This window comes from Anastrepha obliqua, unplaced genomic scaffold, assembly GCF_027943255.1.
Source record: "Anastrepha obliqua isolate idAnaObli1 unplaced genomic scaffold, idAnaObli1_1.0 ptg000012l, whole genome shotgun sequence".
Lineage (NCBI taxonomy): Eukaryota > Metazoa > Arthropoda > Insecta > Diptera > Tephritidae > Anastrepha > Anastrepha obliqua.
In genome coordinates this window covers 1,493,248-1,515,383 of record NW_026562179.1, presented here as the reverse complement: position 1 = coordinate 1,515,383, position 22,136 = coordinate 1,493,248, and the positions used below count along the sequence as shown (strand labels likewise).

The window sequence follows — 22,136 nt, the reverse complement described above, 5'->3', positions numbered from 1 at the left end:
TCCGATAACAATGTCAGCCTTGAAATCCAACGTAGAATCTTTCTTGCCAACAAGTGCTACTTTGGACTAAGTTAGCGATTGAGTAGTAAAGTCCTCTTGACGAACAAAACTAACACTCTATAAAACTCTCATCATGCTCGACCTAACGTATGGCGCAGAAGCGTGGATGATGACAACATCCGATGAAGCGACGCTTGGAGTGTTTGTGAGAAAGATTCTGCATACGATTTTTGGAACTTTGCACGTTGGCAATGGCGAATATCGCAGGCGATGGAACGATGAGCTGTATGAGCTTTACAGCGAATAAAGATCCAGCGGCTGCGTTGGCTGGGTCATGTCGTACGAATGGATACAAACGCTCCTGCTCTGAAAATATTCGATGCGATTCTAGCTGGTGGTAGTAGAGGAAGAGGAAGACCTCCTCTGCGTTGGAAAGATCAAGTGGAGAAGGACTTGGCTTCACTGGGTGTGAAACGACTGGCGCTCTTTGTTAAACTCGGCCAAAATCGCGTAATAGGAAGAGGTAGCTTGTCGCTAATCTTTCCTTTGATATGCACAATGGATGATGAGCTTATTACCCTGAATTCCTTCGGTTTCGTATGTATGGTTTTCCCTCCTTTAGGAATAAATAAATAAAATAAATAATACAACAAAAATGAAGTCGATTACAGTTGCAATCATATCTTTTATATGTTGCAGATCAGTGGAGCTGATTGCATCTGCCCCCGGTGATTTGTAAAAATGATCTCTTTTATAATACAACTTAGTCTTCGGAAAGTCTCCGAAATACCTTCTATCTATTTACAGAAGTCTCTCTAAGACGCTGTTTTTGCTGCCCTTATGACATACTTGAATCTACGTTGGCTTTCTTTGCATCCATCCCACGAGTTAGATCTTCTCGCTTCGGTATACATATTTCTACATTCTCTTCTAAGGTTTGCTATATCAGTGGACCACCATGGACGTTTCGGTTTCGCTCTTCTTGTTCTTTGAGGGCATGGTGCTTTCGCAGCTTCTTGAAATGCTAAGGTTAGCTCATCAACCGCTGAGTCGAGCTGTAGCTCGGAGTTAATTTGATATGTCGCGGCAGAGAGATTACTAGATAATTTGGTTTCAAACAACCCTCAGTTCGTGCGCCCGCGGTTTGTAACCGGCTTACACTGCTTAGTTGGCAATGAAATACTGTACATTAAGTACCTATGATCTGAGAAAGAGTTGTCTGTAGACACTCTCCAGTCTTTTAAAACTTACGCCCCTCGTTCATTGACACACGTCATATCTAGAACTTCACTTCTCGTAGTTGTTACAAAAGTAGGGGTATCACCTACGTTACTAATAAATAGAAAGATTGTTGCACATAATGAATTGAAAAATGTACCTACACGCGTGTTTGTGCCTAAACTGCCCCAGACATCATGATGTGCATTAGCATCTGCTCCCAGTAGGAATGGGGTACCACATCTCGATGTTTCTTTAACTGCACTTCTTATAAGTGGTTATGTCTGTGGTTCCTCCGCATCGGGTGCCATAAAAGAGAAGGCAGGCCAGTACTTCCGCATTCCTCCACCGATATGATGACGCATCGCTGAATTGTATCAATAAGTATACATACATTAATACGTTTCTTTGCTAATATGCACGACCTGAGTTTACCTTTGCCGGAGACATAGATCAATTTGTATTCCTTATTGTTCAACCCGCAAACCCGATCTTTTACGACCCATGGTTCTTGGATGAGCACGATATACTTCTCTTTCTGCGAGAGGGAGGATGAGTGCGGATGAGGCCGCCTTACTGTGGTGAAGATTGATTCGTACAATCCTCACCAACACTTGTGTTCGGCATTGAAGGGGAAACAAACCACGGTTTGGTCTGCGTCTCTTCATCGGATGTAGGGGGCAGAGACTCCTCATCCTAGCAGAGAGATCGGAGTATTCCCCTACCATGTCCTCTAAGGTGCTTTAAATGTCAGGGGTATAACCATAAAGCTGTCGATTGCAAAAACAAAGAAGTATGTTATAAGTGCCTCGAGCAACACAGATCAAAGGATTGTAATAAAGCTAGTATTCAGAAATGTATAAACTGCATACGAGCTAATGAGAAGTTACATCTTGGCGTAGACGTAAATCATCCAACTCAGAGCAAGAGATGCCCGGTATACCTCAACAAAGTTGAAATAAGGCGAAAGAATATTAGCTATTAGCAACCAAAGCAACTGTGCAGTTCTTATAATAACATCTTATTACTTAGTTCAATAAAAATAAATTGTGTCCTTCTCCTTTTATTTATCTCTTCCTCTCATATTCTCTATTTCCGCTACTTAAACTTTCTCTTAACTCCTGTTTTAACTATACTTCCTGTCATATTCGGTAATATTCGGGTTTCAAAGGGTCTTATATGCAATGTTCTCTTCTTTACTTCCCTCGCCAATGATAGGTAAGGATAAACAGTTTCACACGGGCAGAGATACCACTTTTAATATGATTCGCATACTAAGTAGGCTAAAGTCTGGACTGAAAATATGTCATCTCAACGCTCAGAGTTTGCCATCTAAAATTGATGAATTTCGATATATTTTTGAGTCATCTGATGTAGATGTTGTGTGTGTATCTGAAACATGGTTCTCTACGTGGCATAATGACGATTCGTTTTGTGTTAATGGCTATAAAACTTTCCGTTTAGATAGAGCCAAGCGTGGTGGCGGTGTTGCAGTGTTTGTTAAAAATAATCTGTCTTGCTCCCTCAAGTGCATCTCGGAAAATACGAACCTAATAGAATATATTTTCCTTGAAATTAAAACTAAGTATGACAAACTCCTCATTGGCTGTGTATATAGACCTAACAAATACATCGCCTACGCATCATTTGTTGATTTCATCGAAAATTTGTCTCTTAATTATAATAATATCGTTGTAGCAGGAGATTTTAACAGCGACCTGCTATGTGAAAATGAGTTCGTGTTAGCTATGCGGAGCTTGGGTTTGTTCCCCGTTAACGGCTCTATGCCTACACATTTCACGCAAACTAGCAGCTCTTTGCTAGATATATTTTTTGTTAACGATACCGCTAAAATTCTCCTATTTGACCAGCTTTCTGTGCCAGGTTTTTCTAAGCACGATCTAATTTTCATGACATTTAACTTCCAACTGACCCATGACACTAATGAATAGTATTCATACCGTGATTTTCTACGCATAGATTATGAGCTTCCTGAAGGGGCTGTGGAGGAAATTGACTGGGAATGTATTCATAACTTAATATCTAGTAATGAGCAAATTAGCTTCATTGAAGAAAACATTAGCTCGCTCTTTCACCGCTTCGTACCACTTGTACATAAACCAGTAATTGATAAAAACCGGCCATGGTTCAGCAACCATATTAAACACTTGATTTGCAAACGCAACAAAGCGTATCGCAAATGGAAGAGCTTCAGAACCTCGGAAACTTATAACATCTTTAAGGCTTGCAGACGAGATACTAACAAATCAATTAGATTGAGTAAACTAAAATACTATGAAATGCAGTTTAGTACTGCAGTGGGTTCGAAGCAGACATGGAACAAAATTCGTGCGATCGGGATTGGGAGCAAAAATCAACCTATGCTAGATTTATGTGATGTTAATGTAAATGTATTATACTAAATGAGAATTTTGTGTGCTTGCCCGGCTCTGTTAATAATATATATTATGACAATTACAATTCTAATTTTAACGTTGTGATGTCCAGTTTTTGTTTTGAATGTGTCGATGATTGTGAGGTAGTACAGTCCATACTTAGTGTCAAGTCGAATGCGGCCGGTCTGGATGGAATTCATCCAAAATTTATAAAATGCCTGTTACCAAAGATCTTAAAATATCTTACCTATGCTCTGAATACCGTCTTAACCACGTCAATCTTTCCCAACTCTTGGAAGAAAGCCAAAATCATACCTATTAAGAAAGCGAATGCAGACTACCGCCCGATTGCAATACTGCCGTTCTTATCCAAAGTTCTTGAGCGTATTATGCATCGCCAAATAAACACGTTTTTGAATAGCAACGCCTTGGTGAACACATTGCAGTCGGGGCTTAGATGTAGTAGGAGCTGCACCACAGCACTCCTAAAAGTGCCTGATGACATAAGGCTCAACATTGACAAAAACCATGTGACCTTTCTAACTCTACTTGACCATTCAAAGGCATTTGACTCCGTAGACCATAAGCTCTTAATTCTGAAGCTTAAAAACTTATTTAGCTTTTCAACGTCGGCCTTGACTCTTATAGAAACGTATCTTAGTGACCGATTACAAGCCGTATGTAGTGATAATACCATGTCAAACTTTCTCCCTGTAACCAGAGGTGTACCTCAAGGCTATATCCTTGGCCCTCTTTTATTTGTCTTGTACATTAACGATTTGTTCGGTGTGATTAAATATAGTGATGTCCATGTATATGCTGATGACGTTCAATTATATGTTAGTTGTCCCATTAGCTGTATTGATATTTGCATAAGTAATATGAATTCTGACTTGAGCCTCACAAGCAAGTGGGCTTCTGAAAATGGGTTAATTCTTAATCCTGATAAGTCCCAATGCATCATTATTTACAAAAAATATATCAAGCTCGATGGCTATACACAAGTCAAACTAAATGGCGCTGTGATTAAATATGTGGACAATGTTAAAAATCTAGGGGTTACATTTAATAGAACTTTGAAATTTATGGACAACTCAATATTTTACACCAGTAAACACTCGACTGCTACTAGCTAAAACGTATGTATTTGTTACCAACGTTACTGTATGGTTGTGAGTTATATACTCTTTGTGATATTGTGTGGCGTAGTAAGCTTAATGTTTTGTATAACAACATTGCTAGATACGTGTACTGTAAAAAACGTTATGACCATATTTCAGTATTTGCGAAAAAAATTGCTTCCGTATCCTTTTACGACTTGCTGAGGTTTAAATGTTTAGTTTTACTCCACAAGATCATAAACACTCAGAAACCCAGATACCTCAAAGATCGACTTATTCCTTCAAAGTCCTGCCGTTCGTTAAACTTAGTCCCGATGAAATACAGTTGTTTGGTGACTGAACGTCAATACTTTGTGTTCTCTGTCCATCTTTGGAATACCTTACCTTACAAAATTAAACGTATAAAAGAAAGCTCGTGTTTCAAAAATAAATTGCTTCGCTATCTTGCCGAAAATTGATGAATGTACTTTAAATCTCTTCCTATTAATCCCTTCTCCTGCTACTACTGTTTTTACCTAACTTTCCTTTTAATACTTTCTCCAACTTATACTTCTTTACTACTATCTGTAATTTTAATTTTAATTTTGATTTTACTGTTAATCCTTTAATGTAAACTATTCTTATGGTCAATCATTGTAAAAATAACCTATGGTTGTATGTTTTGACTTTAATAATAAATAAATAAATAAATAAGGTAACCCTTTCAAACAGTTCGCCTACCATGCTGAAGTTGAATACCACCTCATTGTAGTCTGTAAAAACCTCGTTCGCCTCCGCAGATGACGTCGTATTTTCTGCGGAGATGCTCTTGCTAGCTACATCCTGTCTATAGAAATGGGGACTCAACGCTTGGAAGCCGTAATTAATCTTCGATTTCCTGCTGGCGAGTGGGTCCAATGATTCCTCATTGAGGATTATCACGGCCAGTCTCTTCTTGCCGTCCACTCCGCCAATCTTTGCTACCTTTCAGTCGCTGGTAGGTAGTTCGGGGTTGCCTAGCTTTATCAGGTCCAGGACTTACTCTGATTCAGAATGGAAGTCTGGTATCCAGGCTTTAGATCATGACCAGTTAGGGATATCTTCTTGAGGGACCACATCAAGGCGAAGCCCCGGCCAAAGTCCCCTATGCGATTAATCGCCAGGGTGTAAAGGTCCACGAAACGTTGATCAGCACACCTTATTAGTTTGACGCGGGATTGAAACCATTTGCTTGAGAGATCGCACCGTGGGAACTGCAATCAATCACTGCCCGTATACGGCTTTCTTTCGCTATTTCCGCAATTTTTTTTGGAAAGTAAAATTATTACTTCACGGGAAAATATTTAGAGAATTTTCATCTTACACGATTTTTCAAAGTTATGGAGAATATCCCCAAATTTACCATAAGTCGCACGTACTTTGTACACGATTTTTTTTTGCACGCTTTTCTAAGGAACGTATCGAACGTATTACTTAAAATTTATCTACGTATACAAGCACGTGTGTATATTGAGGGGATAGTGAGCTATAATATTGTAATAATTTATCGGCCCGACCAGAGCTGGGTGATAAAGATTATTATTACCAAATGGTTATGGTTGTATTAGCCTTCAAAATTTAAGGAAACGTGATTACAATTAATAGTAATAGTTCGTTGAATAAACCTATGGCTGCAGTGACCGTTATTTTGCAAAAGTCGAAAACTGCGAGGGAATTCAGCACGAGGCATTCGAGAAATTTGCATTGAATGTCTTGGAATTGGAATTAGCTGGTTGAATATTCCTTTTATGCACTGTTCATGTTACCAAAACTTTCAAAATAAATATAGTTTGTGCGGACTGTACTTGATTTGCCCGTCTGTATATCATATAACTTCGTTTTATTTTTATATATGTGTACACATCCTTTTATATATATTACATACATATGTATGTATTTGAGTTTGCTTACCTTCACTAAATTCTTCTTATTTCGCTCTGAGTCCTCATATTAAAATAAAATAAGTGTACGTTATCTGTCCTCTGCACATTTGTCCTCAAAACGAATTTTGCATACTTAAGTACGAACATCCACCAAGCCATGTAAAATGCGTAAACTTTTACACATCCGTTTGCCAAAGAAAAGTGCTTATACATACACAAATGTTAACCATATACATACATACGTATGTACATACATATGTATGAGTGAATATGTCAAAGGTGGGATATACACCATATACGTGAACCCAACAAAAATCGCATCAACCAACCATCAACCACCGAACCAACCTTTTCAAGAACCAGGAATCTTGGGTTAAAGAAATTACGGAAAGCTTAGAAAAAAAAGGCGTACAAATAAAAAACTTCACAAAATGAGAACGTATTGGAAGTGTAAGGAAAAAACGAAATAGATTGAAAAGGCTGTTGTTCTTTCAAATGATTATGTACTTGTGTATACGAGTACATATGCATGTACAGTGAACTCTCTTCTAACGGGCGCCTACCATAATCGGGCACTGTTTCAGTACCACAAATATGCCTAGGGTTTTTTTAATTTTTCTCTCTTGAGCGAATAACCATCCCGTAACAGGTTGGTTGGTTTGATCCGTAACAGGACTCGGATACTTTTTCCCCACCTAAGGCATTTTAGTGCACTCATAAGTGGACAGCTGTCTATACTGCTATCTGCATAACAAAATTTCTTCTCTTTATTTCTTGTTACCAATGAGAATCCTTTTTATTTTTTCAAATATTTATGAATACAAATGTTCTAGTTTAGGAAATAAATTTGGTTAAAGATCTGTCACAAATTTTTATTCACTTTTTTAAAACTTTTCTCATTAGTGGAAAAACTGTTCACTCCCTAAGATGTTCGCCTAATAAAGAGTACACTGTGTATACATATATGCCTGTGTTTAAGGCATGCCTATAATATTTTTGTAGTTACTTCACATTCTGCGGCACAAGAAATGAAAACCGGGTTCGGTGCAAGTTAGTTAGGGAATGATTTCATTCACAAATAATAAATAAAATTAGTTAAGTAAATTCTAAGTTTAATCATGCAGGGCTGAACAAATCCAAACATATTTTAATAATACCAAAAGATAAACATATTTTAAGAAAAACAAAAGATAAACATATTTTAACAAAAACAAAAGTTAAACATATATGTTTTAAGAATAACTAAAAATAAGCATATTTTAAGAAAAACAAAAGATGAACATATGTATTTTAAGAATAACAAAAGATAAACATGTTTTTCCTAAATAGCAAAAAAAGAAACTGATACTCGTATACATGTCGTGTACCTAAAACAGTATGATGAGTTATAAGTATAAATACGATTGACAAATATGTTGGCAGTCAGTCCAGTATTAACATAGAGCTAAGAACTACCCTAAAATTAAATACAAGAAAAATAAATTTTTATATACAATATGTATTTCCAAAATCAAGCAAGTCCTTAACTATTCCAAGTCGTTAACTGGCGATCCTGCCAACAGTATCATATACATTGATGCTCCAGTGAGCATCCGTGTCGCAGCAAGGACATACAAAATTAATTAAAGGCAGTAAGGAAAAGAAGTGAAAATACAATGAACAAAGGAATAAAGAATTTAATGATAGAAACACTATTTGTGTTTCTTCCATTAAAAAATAAAAACAGTGATCTAATTCTCATAGAAAGGAGCAGATGAGAAAATCTTTGCAGAAACGTTATAAACTTAATACACGAAGAAATTTGGACACCATTTAAAAATAGAACATTTTTTATTTTGCAAAAAAACGAGAAGTATTTGTGTGTAGTGTATTTGTTTTTTTTTTTTTAACTTTTTCCAAATCAAGAGGACACCTCAAACTTCAATTGAGCTGAATGCCCAGTAGCTAAAACCGATTGTGTTTGAGTATTGAATTTTTGAGTACAAAACCTGTTTCGCACTTTTTTGTTTTTGCAAAATAATAAATTCTCAACTACTGTTTTGCAATTGTTTGTACATGACGTCGCTCGTGCAAGTAATGACGATCAGTTTGAGCCCAGAATCATTAAAATCGTTTCATTTTTGACATTGTTATGAGCAATTTAAAAAATATTATAAATTTTCTGATTTAATTAAAAAAATCGATTTTGAGCTGAGAAACAAAATTGCCGATAAATCTTAAAAAAAAACTTTTTCGGGCGAACAAAAAAATACGTGTCTCATTATTTTGATCAGAGAGCAACATATTTGAGTTACATCGAAATCGAAGAACATGTCCCGAACAGCCCGGTTGAATTGAAATGGAAAGCATCTATATAAGAGTGTGTACAAAGCAAATTAAAATCGAAAAATTCATTAGCTTCAAATGAAAGTTATCGCTTGAAAGTGCACTTAATTAATATAATGAAAACAAATAAACATGGATTGTTATCAGTAAAAAGAACTGTTTTAATTTGTATAGAAAAAAAACCTCAGTACTTGCGACAGTCTCGAAACTAGTTAAAGACTTGGAAGATAGTTGAGGACTTGCTTGAATTGCGATTAATATAAACATTTATTTATATGAATTTAATTTTAGGGTAGTTCTTAACACTATCTTAATACAGGACTGACTGCCAACATATTTGACAGTCGTATTTATACTTATACCTCATCTTACTGTTTTAGGTACAAGACTTGTATATTAGTTTCTTTGTTTGTTGTTTAGGGAAAACAGGTTTATCCCTTGTTATTGTTAAAATATATATGTTTATATTTTGTTCTTCTTAAAATACATATGTCCATCTTTTGTTTTTCTTAGAATATGTATATCTTTTGTTATTCTTAAAATATTGTACATATGTTTATCTTTTGGTGTTCTTAAAATATTATTCGATCTGTTCAGCCCTGCATGATTATACTTTAGAATTTACTTAACTATTTTTATTTATTATTTGTGAATGAAATTACTCCTTAACATTCCCCTTCCTAAATTAAATCGTCCCGATTTATACCGAATTAATGTTTGTTCTTTGTTCTTGCCTAAATAAATTTTTCAGTTATTCACTTTAGTGTAAATATTGTTGCAAAAGGCAATTTCCCTATCGGTGAACAATTTTTACATGCTTAGTTCTACGTGGTGTGAATTGAAACAGTTTACAATGCTTATTTATGATAGGATATATGTACCTAAATAGCAATGATAGGATATTTAGTTCTGATTAAATTTGGTGTATATATCTGTGAACGTGTTTTTTATAATTTGTCCGTTTCTAAATAAATCCTCACCTGTTGTATGTATTGCTGCGATTTTTTTTGGCTGCAAAAACCTTTTTAATTCGAATATCAGATAATTTTCGTCAGTAAAGGTTATTGTGTCACGTATTTTAATATATTTTGAAATATAATATATATATAATATATTTTGAAATATAATGCGTGAACTTGTCTCATTCTATTGTGTGTTTGGTATCAGTTCTATTTGGATACCGTAGGTATTTAGCGGTTGGCGGACTGCCTTGATTATGTCGTTGTATAAACTATCAGATGAGTATACAGTATACAGACAAGGCGTCAGCTACAACATTCTGTGCGCCTGGTTTATACATGACTTTTGTTCCATAGTCTTCGATAACATTTTTCCATCTCTTTAGTTCATGATTCGGATTCTTATCCGATATGACGTAAGTAAGCAATTGCTGGTCGGTATATATGGTTGAGTCGGCTATGCCGTATATGTAATTTCCTAATTTTTGTAGCGACCATACAATAGCGAGTAACTCTTTCTCGTTGGTACTATAATTTTGTTCTATGGTGCTGAGTGTGCGTGATAAAAAATAAATTGGATTTTTATTTTGACTCAATACAGCTCCGATCGCTACATTGGAAGCGTCTGTAGTGAGTTCACCTGCTCCTTTAGGCAATTTTTCATTTTATTTATGGCTTCTATGGCCGCTTGGTCTAAACTAATTTTTGTGTTCTAACTTTTTTTTCCGATATGAGAACAATCTCCTTTGAGATGTAAAGTTAAGGGTTTAGCTACAGCTGCATAGTTTTTTACGAGTTTTCTATAGTATCCAGTGAGTCCTAAGAATCCTCTAAGGTCCTTGAGGGTTTCTGGTATTGGGTAATTTTCTATCGTTTTTGTTTTATTCGGATCAGTTTAAATCCTAAGTATTCTATCTCTTCCATGAAAAATTTTGACTTTTCATTGGACACTATTAAAGAGGCATTATTTAATGTGTCAAAAATAGTTCGGATGTGTTTCATATGCTCTTCATAGGATAGGGAGTAAGGTTAACATGGGTGAATTGTATAGGCTGTAGCTTTTTTTATTATTCATTCCTTCAATAATTTTTCAATTTCCTTATTTACGAATTCTACGTCCTTTATATTACTTGTATATTGTTTGGTCCATATAGGATCCTTTGCATCTGTTCGTATGCTAGCTTCAATCCTGGTAGTGAAGGGTAACGATCCTATGACATTATTATCCTTCATTATACCGCATTCCTTTTAGGACAAATATAAGGACAGAACATGAAGAATAAAGTCACCTTTTTGAATTGTTAATCGGACGAGTGCGGTTTAATTGTTTAATTACGCGACGCTACAGGCAATATTCATTTTAGTTCGCGCTTCCCCCCTTATAAAGTTTTTTTTTAACAATTTAAATATCTTCACAAAACAGTAAGGAATTTTCACCATGTACCTCATCTACCTCAAAAAAATCTAAATCTTCATTCATAAACTTAATAGTTTGTTTCGTATTAATTATAGAATTGCCCTGCATTGATATCAACTGTAATGGTTTTACTTTTTTGGTTATATTAAATTTTAAAGTTTTCTTAAAATACATATTTATGGGTTGCACCTGTATCTACTAAAACATTAAATTTACTCTCCCATCATTAATTACTATACTGGGCAACCCGTTTATTAGTTTAAATACTTAATTACTAAATGATTTTGTCTTCCTGTCTCTACAATTGTGCTAGAGTTGTCTTCTTCGGATGTTAAGTTGTTGTTCCGCATGAGTTTTGTTTGTTGGTATTGATTGGTGCACTGGCCACTATTACTTCGTGGTCTTTTCCAATTTTTATTGTTTCTATTCACGTCGTAGTAGTTGTTTTGATGCTGAGTTGGTTGCCTGAATGTTTTGTTTCCGGACGTTGTGTCCATGGGTTATGGTTTTGGTAATTGTGATGGCGGCTGGTTATAGTTGTATTTCTGCTGAGTCATGGTGTTCACGTCGATTTGTTCCATAACGTCAATGGTGTCCAAATTTCTTCGTGTATTAAGTGTATTATATTTCTCCAAAGATTTTCTCATCTGCTCCTTTCTATGAGAATTATATCACTTTTTTTTTATTTTTTAATGGAAGAGACATGAATAGTGTTTCCACCACTAAATTTTTTACTTCTTTGTTCACTGTATTTTCATTTCTTTTCCTTACAGCCTTTTTTTTTACTTAAAATTTTGTCCTTTATTATGAAGTATTATGTATGTATATCGTTGATGCGATAAGGATGACTATTTTTTGGTCCGCTCACTGGAGCATCAATGTATATGATACATTGTTAAAGACTTGGAAGATAGTTAAAAACTTGCTTGTGTTTGGAAAATATACAAAAATTTATTTTTATGAATTTAATTTTAGGGTAGTTCTTAACACTATGTTAATACTGGACTGACGGCCAACATACTTGACAGTCGTATTTATATCTTCTTATACCTCATCTTACTGTTTTAGGTACACGACTTGTAAATATATTAGTTTCTTTGTTTGCTGTTTAGGAAAAACATGTTTATCTTTTGTTATTCTTAAAATACATATGTTTGTATATGTTCAGCCCTGCATGATTATACTTAGAACTATTTTTATTTATTATTTGTGAATGAAATCATTCCTTAACTAGCTTTATTCTCAAAAATACAAAGTAAAAATAGCAAAAGAGAAAACCAAAATAAAAAATGATGCAAGTATGCAAGAATCGAGGTGAAAATTTTCTAATGTCTCAAGTACTGAGTGCGCAATGAAAAAAAAAGTGTGTCGCAAGTATGGAAGTGAGTAAGTATAGAGTATTTGCGATAACCGAGTTTGTACTGTATATATGTGTTTGTTACCATGACTGATCGTTGTAATTTTTGTTGCTTGCCACATTTCTCTGCTCAACGAAAAACTATAAAAATAAAATGTAATAATCAGTTGCGGGATATTTGCGGGGCAGCAAACGCAACCAGCAGTGTATTTTATTTTTGTTTGAAACATTTAGACAGTCAAACTCGAAAAATCTAATTCGCATTCTGACATCTCGCTGAAAATATTTGTACTCTCTTATTTTCAAATAGTCGTGATGCGAAATTCGTTTCGGTCCTGTTTTACTGATTGCAACGAGTATCACCCGAGATTCGCTTAGCGATTTAATTCTGTTTATATATATTTTGGTATTCAGTAAGCGAAAGTCACAAGAAATTCACCAAATATCATGGTGAAAATAAATAGAGACAGTCAGCTGATGGCACGTATCGGCTAGAGATAGTCAAAAAGTTTAGCAAAAATTCCCTTATCGATTCCATATGTAATGGAATTTTTTAAACTCATTTATCAAGCGAAATTCTTCATCAAAAACATAAAAAAATATGAATATTACTAAGTTCATACAAAATAACATTTTTAATTTCTGTTTTATAAACCTTTTACCTGAATCGGATTATCAACGTGCCCAAAAAGGATTGAGGAGCTGTGGAAGGAGATCGCAGAGCAGCTTAACGCTCTTAAAGGCCCAAAACGATCAGCGGCTAAATGGAAAGATGTATGTTTTAAATATACCAAACAAATTGCTTAATAAAATATTTATTTCACAGTCGCTAAACCATTGGAAAAATCAAGTCCGAAGCAGAGCTAGGAAGTCAAAGGCTGATCGACTAGCGACAGGTGGAGGTCCCCGGTTGCAAGAGGAGTTGATAGAGAGGGAGAATCTCGCTTTGGAAACGCTCGGGTCAGTCGTGGTCGACGGAATGCCAGATATTCCAAATATTGGGGCCGAGGTAAATAGACGTGTACATATAATTGTATATATATATATATATATATATATACATATATGTGTTCATTTCAATGATAAAAGGTCATAAAATGAACATTTTTGAATTGAAAAAATTTGCACATTAATAACTTAACTATTTTTTAATTTTTCAGAGCGAAATAGTAATTACTAACGACCCCGTGACTCCTTCTGTGGAATCAACCGACGAGTCAGTTAACAGTCCACGACCTTCACGTCGCCGCAAAACCGATTCGGATGAGCTAATCAAAAAAATGATTAAATCCTTGAACGAAAGGAACGAGGAAGAAAGAAAATTTAGAGAGCGAAGTCTTAACTGCATGGAACAGTTTTGTGACTCCATGAACAACGTGGCCAATGCTATTCTAGCTTTATCGCAAGCCGTTGTCAATAAAGACAATAATAATAAATAAAATAAAGTTTATATATGTTATGTTATAATTCATGAATTTTATTTTTTACAAAAGTTTTACAGTGTAAGTGCGTTTATGCAATTTTGCCTCGCCCTTCTGCCTTCAGAATAATATTCTGTTGACCTTATTGGTTCACTATTTTCATCATTCGATGGGTCTTCTGGTGGCATGGCCTCATCAGTGAATATGCCACGTTTTTGCAGCATATTGTGGAATACTACACATGTATAGATGATAGCTGCCGCATTTTTGTATGAATATCTAAGAACGCGCTCTTTGGATAGACACCGAAATCGTGATTTCAGGACTCCAAAGGCACGTTCAATTGTGTTCCTTGCTTTTATATGTGTTTTATTGAAAATCTCTTCGCTAGCGGAAGAAGGTGTTGCTATTGGTGTTAGAAGCCATGGCTCCAAAGGATAACCTGAATCACCTAAAAGCCATTTAAATGCCCCCACAATGTGTTCCCTGATGAGTTTGATTCTCACCGGCGAAGTTGTCCATATACCGGCGTCATGACAAGATCCTGGGAATCGTGCATTGACGTTTTGAAAAATTAGTTCGTCGTTGCAAATCTAGGAATGGGGTTATTAGTTATAAACATTACAAAATGTTGATAAACCAGTATTTATTTTTTATAAACTCACGGCTTCAACATTAATGCTGTAGTATCCCTTGCGATTCATATACTCATGAGGTACTACTCCAGCAATTAAAGATTGCGGGGAAAGTATTGCAATATGTGTGCAGTCAATAGCACCTATGACGCCTTTTATTCCGAATTTGTTATGGAAGCTGCAAATTTTAAGCCGTTGAAATGGTGCAAATGCATATTTTGTACCATGTTTAAAACTTACCCCCTCTTTATGCTGTTGTAATGCTCCGCCTCATTGGGAAAACTAATTTCAAAGTGTTTGTGTTCCACTACCATCTTGCAAATTTGCTCAATACATCTCGACACGCTTGGTTGACTCATTGCCGAGAAGTGGCAGTTTCCAATAACGCTTTGGTAGGAGCCATTTGCCAGAAAATATAGTACTGAAACAAACTGAAAGTAATATGTTGTAAAGCCTACCTATATATTTTTATTACTATATCAAGCTCACCCGAAGTTCAAATGGAATTCTCGAACTCCGCTCAAACTTGTCAAGTGGTTTGAGATCTTGAATAAGCTCCCAGCAGAAGGATTTCGGGAATCTTAAAAACCTCCTGAAAACGTCTTCTTCCAGAAGGAATGGGTCTTCCCTGCTGCGTAAACTTGCCAGAATCCGTCTACGCATGTTTCTAAAACGTCAATAAATACACAATTATTCGTGTTCTTAAGAAATTTTTACCCAAAACATATTACTTCGCTTCATTTTCGCGTTTTTTTGCAATATATATTATATAAAATAATTAATTCCTCTTCCATATTTTTCGTTTTGTGAGCTGCTCAGAAGTAGATCACTAATTAGTGACTTTTTTTTGAGACTAATGACGTGAGATTGCTTACTGAATACCAACTAGTCTCAAAATCAAATTTCACCACGAAAAGTCTCAATTAGTGACTTGAGACTGCTTACAGAATTCGGGCATAATAATCTCACAAATCACAATATTACTAAGCCATTCACTGAATTTTCACAAGCATGCAATTTCTCCTACTTTTGTTTGTTTTGTATTGCGAAAGGACCTGAAGTCAGATTAAAGTAACTGTTGTTTAATGGCACCACCTTAAGTAATCACAATTCGATTTGGATTATGTGTATTTGAGTCGAAGGCGCCACATACGTGCGTTACGCCAGCCGGAATGTATAAATACTGGCAACATTCTATTTTTTCCGTACGGCAAGTGCGCACATTTTTATAGATGGTGTTTTTAATTATATCACATTAAATGCAGAAAATAAATGGAATACAAATTCAAATGCAAGCTTCCTTCATCTTTTCAAGAAAAGCTTGAAAGAATAGAGAAAAGTTGGGCTTAATCATGTTGAAAAATGATTGTGCGTCCCCATATCGAAGTTATGGTCGGACCTACCATCTACGACTACCCCAAATTCCATTTTAACCTTCTTTTACTTCAATAAGCACTAATTTTATAATATATTTCACAACTAACAAAAACCAGTTAATACAAAACGAAATGAAATATTTGCTTTCACTACAAGATCATATGTTCTTTTTGTTTATATGCAGCCCTGATATATCCATCTCGACGCCCGTCGAATCGAAGAGCATTCCGCCTTAAAATATACAAAATGATTTCATCCTGTTGTAAGACGGCCAAAAAACAAGCGTCGTGCTTTTCACCACATGTTGCTTAAACTGTTATGTAATTCTCTTGGTTTTTTCAAAGTACTGTGCCCCCGGTATGCCAAATATACAATAATAAGCAAAATATTCCTACTTACATTTGAAAGTATGGCTTAAGCATATCGCTTGTGAGCTAAGCAGCTGTAGATAAAGCCGCTTGATCATCGATAGTGTTGTCGCTTTTATAGTATAGTACATACAAATTTTTCGCAGGAACAGGAAATAGGAGAATAGAAAGCGGCGAATGTAAAATGTTTCAGTCTGTTTGAGGTATGTACGTATTTCTTGTTTTTAATCATAATAGCTCTTGATCGTGAATTGTTATAGTTTATGTATAAAATGTTTTTCTTTTGCGTGCGGTTGAATAAATTTTTAAGTTATATAAATTAGGTTAACCCTCCGTTAAACATCTTTTTTAAAACCTTCGATCTGTATTTGCATCCATTCGCTTGGGAATATGTGGCGAATGCGCCACATTTATAATTAATTTTAAGTATCGCAGATATATATTTTTAGTTACTTATATTTTCATTGCTTTTGCCTTGCATTGAGCTACCTACACAAGCAAAAATTATCGCTGAACGTATTGGTTTGACTTATTTCGAAAAAGGATGAAGAAAAAGAGGTGATTGCAATGAAATCAAAATGAAAATATAAAATATGAAACGATATATACTTATGGATTAGGTGGAAGATAATATATAAGAGATTTTTGAGTGCTGTTCTTTACTGGAGTACTGGATTCTTGCATACAATACAATAGAAAGGAGTTTTGATTGCAGTGAAATCAAAATAAAAATATAAAATATGAAACGATATACATATATTTATTATAAGAGATTTTTGAGGGCTGTTCTGAATTCTTGCATATAATACAATAGAAATGAGTTTTTCGACGAAACTGTTCGGTTCCTTGTAGACAAAGGCGACAATCTCTCTTCGCTGTGAGTGTATCGGCTCCGGTTGGTTGGTTGACTACAATATTCCCAGGGATAGTAATTGGTTTGTTGAAAATTATTACATAGCCACACGAGTAGTGAATTGAGAAATAACGGCTGGATAATTCATACGATTTTCGATGTTTACAAGGACTAATGTGTTCGATAAAGTCGTCAAAAATGTTCGTCTTGCATCACTTTTTCAGTGCCCAAACACTTTCTTGCAAACACAGAACGTTGCCAATGCAATGACATATCACATGTTGTAAAAGAAAGCAAAGGTCTATCAACTTGTTGGCCGTTGTGATGTGAAATGTGTGACCATTTGATCCATGCAATCGACGACGGCTTTGTGTGCATTATAATAAATAATGACCGATGGTGTTTTTTGCTTCATTCTTTAAATTAACCACTCTATTCTTTTTTGGTACATAGTTACTGACTTTAACCAGGTTTTCATAAAAACCAAACAGTGACGAAAGCAGTGGGCGAGAATTGTTGTCTTTTATTTCTGGTGGAATGCAGCGGTTGTTGGATCGTATGGTGCCAACTAGTGCAAGTCCTATAGTAGCGAGACGTTCAGCTCCATTATAGGTGACGAAAAAGTTATCGGCTATAATTGTACGACCACTGTTCTACTATCACAATTTTCCTCTTAATGAAATTCACGCTCTTCTCCTTCTGATCGGCTACAATATAGTTTTCCTTGCAACGGATATTTTGTTTGAAAGTCACATGTCCACCAGATTCTTATGCCGTATTTGATCATACGCCGTTTTTTGATGAAATATGTTGTGTGAATTTATTTTAGTTCAGCCTCGATATGGAAACAGTTGTACGCCAACAGTAATCTTTTCTTTCGGATAATAATTATCCTTGAGGTTTTCTTTCAAGAAAATCACGAATAAGCGTAGCTTTATCGGTTCCTTGGCGAAATTCACATGTTTCAACGTTATCAAAAGGAAAATATATCGTGTCAAAAATTTGAATCGACGATGGGACATGGTTGCTCGAAAAATGGGCTAAGCATCTGACCGCCACAAGACTTCCGTTTTCTGACTTCATATTACTGTGTGTTACACCCATGGCCAAAAGAATACCAATACATGCACCAAACTCAGTACTAGTCAGATCAATCCAAACTCTTTGTTTTGCATCTGGATGTGCTTCATTCAATTTTTTAATGGCTTCACTTGCATATCGATTTGTTTGATGCCTTGGCCCGGACCGAAGTCTCATATTATGGTGTTGTCAAATAAACATAGCCGCAGATGGTCCACCACTGGCGCAGCAGTCGACTCATTCAATAATTGAGGATGATCAATTTTTTCATCGTTATCAAGTATTTCTTATGGCTTGATTATTTCTTCCTGCTCATTATGATGTTTTATTTCGCGCGCAAATTACTTCTTATTCCGCACTAATGCGTTAAGTGCTCAACGTTTATTCGCTAAATGACTGCGAAATAGAAACGATGCAGAACATAGTACATACATATGTATATACCCTCTGCTCAAATATGACGGAGACGGTATCAATAAAACGGTCCGCGGATGGCAAAAATAAATTTTTTGTTTTTTGGTAGGACTGTTATAAGCTTACATGGCAAATTTCAGCGTGATATGTCACATAGTTTGTTTTCTGTGCTACTGTAAACAAGTCAAGCTCGAGTGTGTTCTTCGAATTCTCTTTTATGACTTCAATTGTCTCAAAATGTTTTCCTCGGAGCGGCAACTTGAGCTTGGGAAACAGAAAAAAGTCACATGGAGCCATATCAGGCGAATACGGTGCTTGCGGAACGATATTAACATTACTTTTGTTCAAATAATCACGAACAAGACGTGATGTGTGAGCTGGTGCATTATCGTGATGCAAGAACCATGACTTGTTGTCCCACAATTCCTTCCTTTTAAGACGAATTTTCTCGCGCAAACGCTTTAAAACGTCTAAATAATATTCAGCGTTAACCGATCGGCCTTGCGGAAGGAACTCCGAGTGCACCACACCTTCGTAATCGAAAAAAACAGTCAGCATAACCTTAATTTTTGAGCGACTTTGGCGTGGTTTTTTGGGTTGATGTACGGCCCTCTTTGAACGATTTGTACCATTGAAAACCACGTACAACATTTTTAAGGCGTCTGAAGCCGAAATTTTCTTGGAATAACAAAATTTCAAACAAATTCTTTGTTCAACTTGAATTTCCATCGTTAAATTCGAAGAACACACTCGAGCTTGACTTGTTTACAGTAGCACAGAAAACAAACTATGTGACATATCACGCTGAAATTTACCATGTTAGTTTATAAAAGTCCTACCAAAAAACAAAAAATTTATTTTTGCCATATGTCATCCGCGGACCGTTTTATTGATAACGTCTCGTTCATATTTGAGTAGAACGTACAGCCAGTACATAAAAAAGGACAAAGAAACGATACAACAACCGGTTGATATGTGTGCAGGTAACCTAAATGACCGTAAATGATAGTCTAAATATAGATTTACCGCGAAGAAGTAAAAAAAAACAGGTAGAATAGGCAAAATGCATCAGTTTCCATACATTTGTATAGGGGCCAGACCCGAGGTGTAACTTTTTCAATCTTTTTTTCGTCCTGCTCGAGGATATTTTTTAAAAGGATATATCCTTAAATCGATACCTATAAAAGAAATATATGAAACTCACGTCGAAAATCGAAAAAGAGCTGGTCAGACCTGGATTCCCAACGGAGGGTTAAGCAAATTTTGCTTTTGGCTATGTGAATTTTTCGTACATTTTATACGTCCGTCATCTGCCAGACCATTAATGTACGAGTATGTACCCCACTGGACTCTAACTTCCTACAACTGGAAAAAACAAGAACAATAGCAAAGTAATGGAGGCCTCAAGTCCCAACGGCTTTTTCACCACAGCACAGGAAGCAGATGTATAAGTATACAGTAAGACCTGTAAAGTGGAAGACCGCAAATTATTATTTGTTGCTAAACTTAAAACTTGTATCAATCTTTAAGTAAGCAATAGGTAGCCTCGGTTACGCCAGATTAGGTTGGACTTGTCTGATCCTGTAGATCCCGCACAGACCGGGAATTTATCCGTAGTGATACCAAGGATTTGTCTGGAGAGTGTAAGATCTTTATATTTTGTCTTTAATACACAGTTTAGATAATTTAAGCAGGCTGCTAATTTTTTGATCTGCCACGCTTTCTAAGCAGTTTATTCGTGTCTTGCTAATTGTAAGGCAGTGGTTAGGTACTCCAGAGATCCTATCGTGCTGACTTCGTGACATATTGTATATGTAGCGTTCTGCACTAGCTTCAGTTTGGCCGCGTTCGATGGAGTGAGACAGTATCCTGTGAGTATCCGCACTACACGTTTACACTCTTTCCTGGCAAGAGATAAAATATCGAAAAATCGGTTACCCATGACAAACTGGGGATCGGATCTTTCTCGGTTATAAGCTCCTGGCCTCTACTCAGGAAACAGTTGAGGGTAAAGCTGTGGGCCATAGCCCACAAAACTATAAATAAACCGACAACATCCGCTAAAACCATGGGGCAAAAGCGCGTTAATAAAGGTCCATCAAGGTATAAGCTCTACCAGAGGTCTCTCGCTATCCTTGGCAGGATTCGTAAGAACGATACCGAAGGTAAAGCTCATCCCAAAGATGAGGCTGACAAGGCAGGGTGTCAAAAGGAGGTGGACGAATACCTGGCATTCCAAACCACCCGAAAGACAGAAGCCAAAAAACGTAACCGTTCGCAAGACGAAAACAAGAGACCAAGAAAGAGGCACAAGATCTCAGATCAGGGTGCGGTTGTCCCCAAAACTACCAAACAATTCAGTGAGGTGGCACGGGACCATCTTCAAATGGCACTGGTGGACGAAACATCTAATCGCGGCAAACCTGTTCTTGACAAATGGTCGGAGATTGAGGCACGGTTGTCTCGCATATTCGTCGACCATATCATGGCGAGCCCGGAGGGTCAATCGGCAGGTTTCGACTCGGTGGAAGTGGTTCGCGGTTGCCGAGTAATCAAATGTGATGACCAGTAATCATTGCATTTCCTGACAAAGGCGATTGGTGACATTCAGAGCAGCTGGTAGGGCTTGAGGCTCAAGCTCATTCCAGCCAGCGAGATACCACGAAGGCCGAGGAATTGCATCTAGATACCAAACATGGAGTTTAAAGCCAATCAATTAACTCCCTATCTCCAGGCTCACAACCGCTCAGGGCCGATGACCGATTGGTCGATCATCAAAGCGGAGGCTCCGCAGAAGCACAGCGTGTTGTTCCTTATTCAAACCACAGAAGAGAGCCTTGAACCACTGCAAACAGTGGAAAATAAACTTCGGGTTGGTATACAGAAGGCCCAGTTGAAGATATTCCGTTCTGCGAATCCGGTGCGTTGACATAGCCTTAATTCAGGAACCCTGGGTGCGGAGCAACGAGGTGAAGGGGTTCCCGGGAAGAAACTACAATCTGTACTATAACCGTACTCAAGGTCATCCTAGATCATGTATTGTAGCTAAAAAACCCTTAAACATATTTTTAATCCCATCATATATATTTCACAGGATGTGAACTACGTTGAGGTGGAAGCCGCTGACGGTGTCAGCATCACACTTACATCCATCTATATGGCACATGATCGGCCTGCACCGCCCGAGGAGGCTTGTAGGCTTGTGCTTGAAGGAACCAGAAATAAAATCCTGCTATTCGGATGCGGCGCCAACGGGAGGCATGCGTTGTGGGAATGCTCTGAGACAAACGACCG

General features: G+C 36.5%; 1 protein-coding gene across 1 annotated transcript; it reads right to left on the bottom strand.

Moving 5' to 3' along the window:
- Window positions 1–14,189: 14,189 nt before the first annotated feature.
- LOC129251271 (putative nuclease HARBI1) lies at window positions 14,190–15,413 on the bottom strand. The gene is made up of 4 exons (XM_054890639.1): window positions 15,240–15,413; window positions 14,991–15,181; window positions 14,781–14,928; window positions 14,190–14,708 (listed from the first exon to the last, which is right to left on the bottom strand). Exons 1-4 carry the CDS (start codon window positions 15,411–15,413, stop codon window positions 14,190–14,192), a joined length of 1,032 nt encoding a protein of 343 aa, XP_054746614.1.
- Between the last annotated feature and the right edge of the window lie 6,723 nt (window positions 15,414–22,136).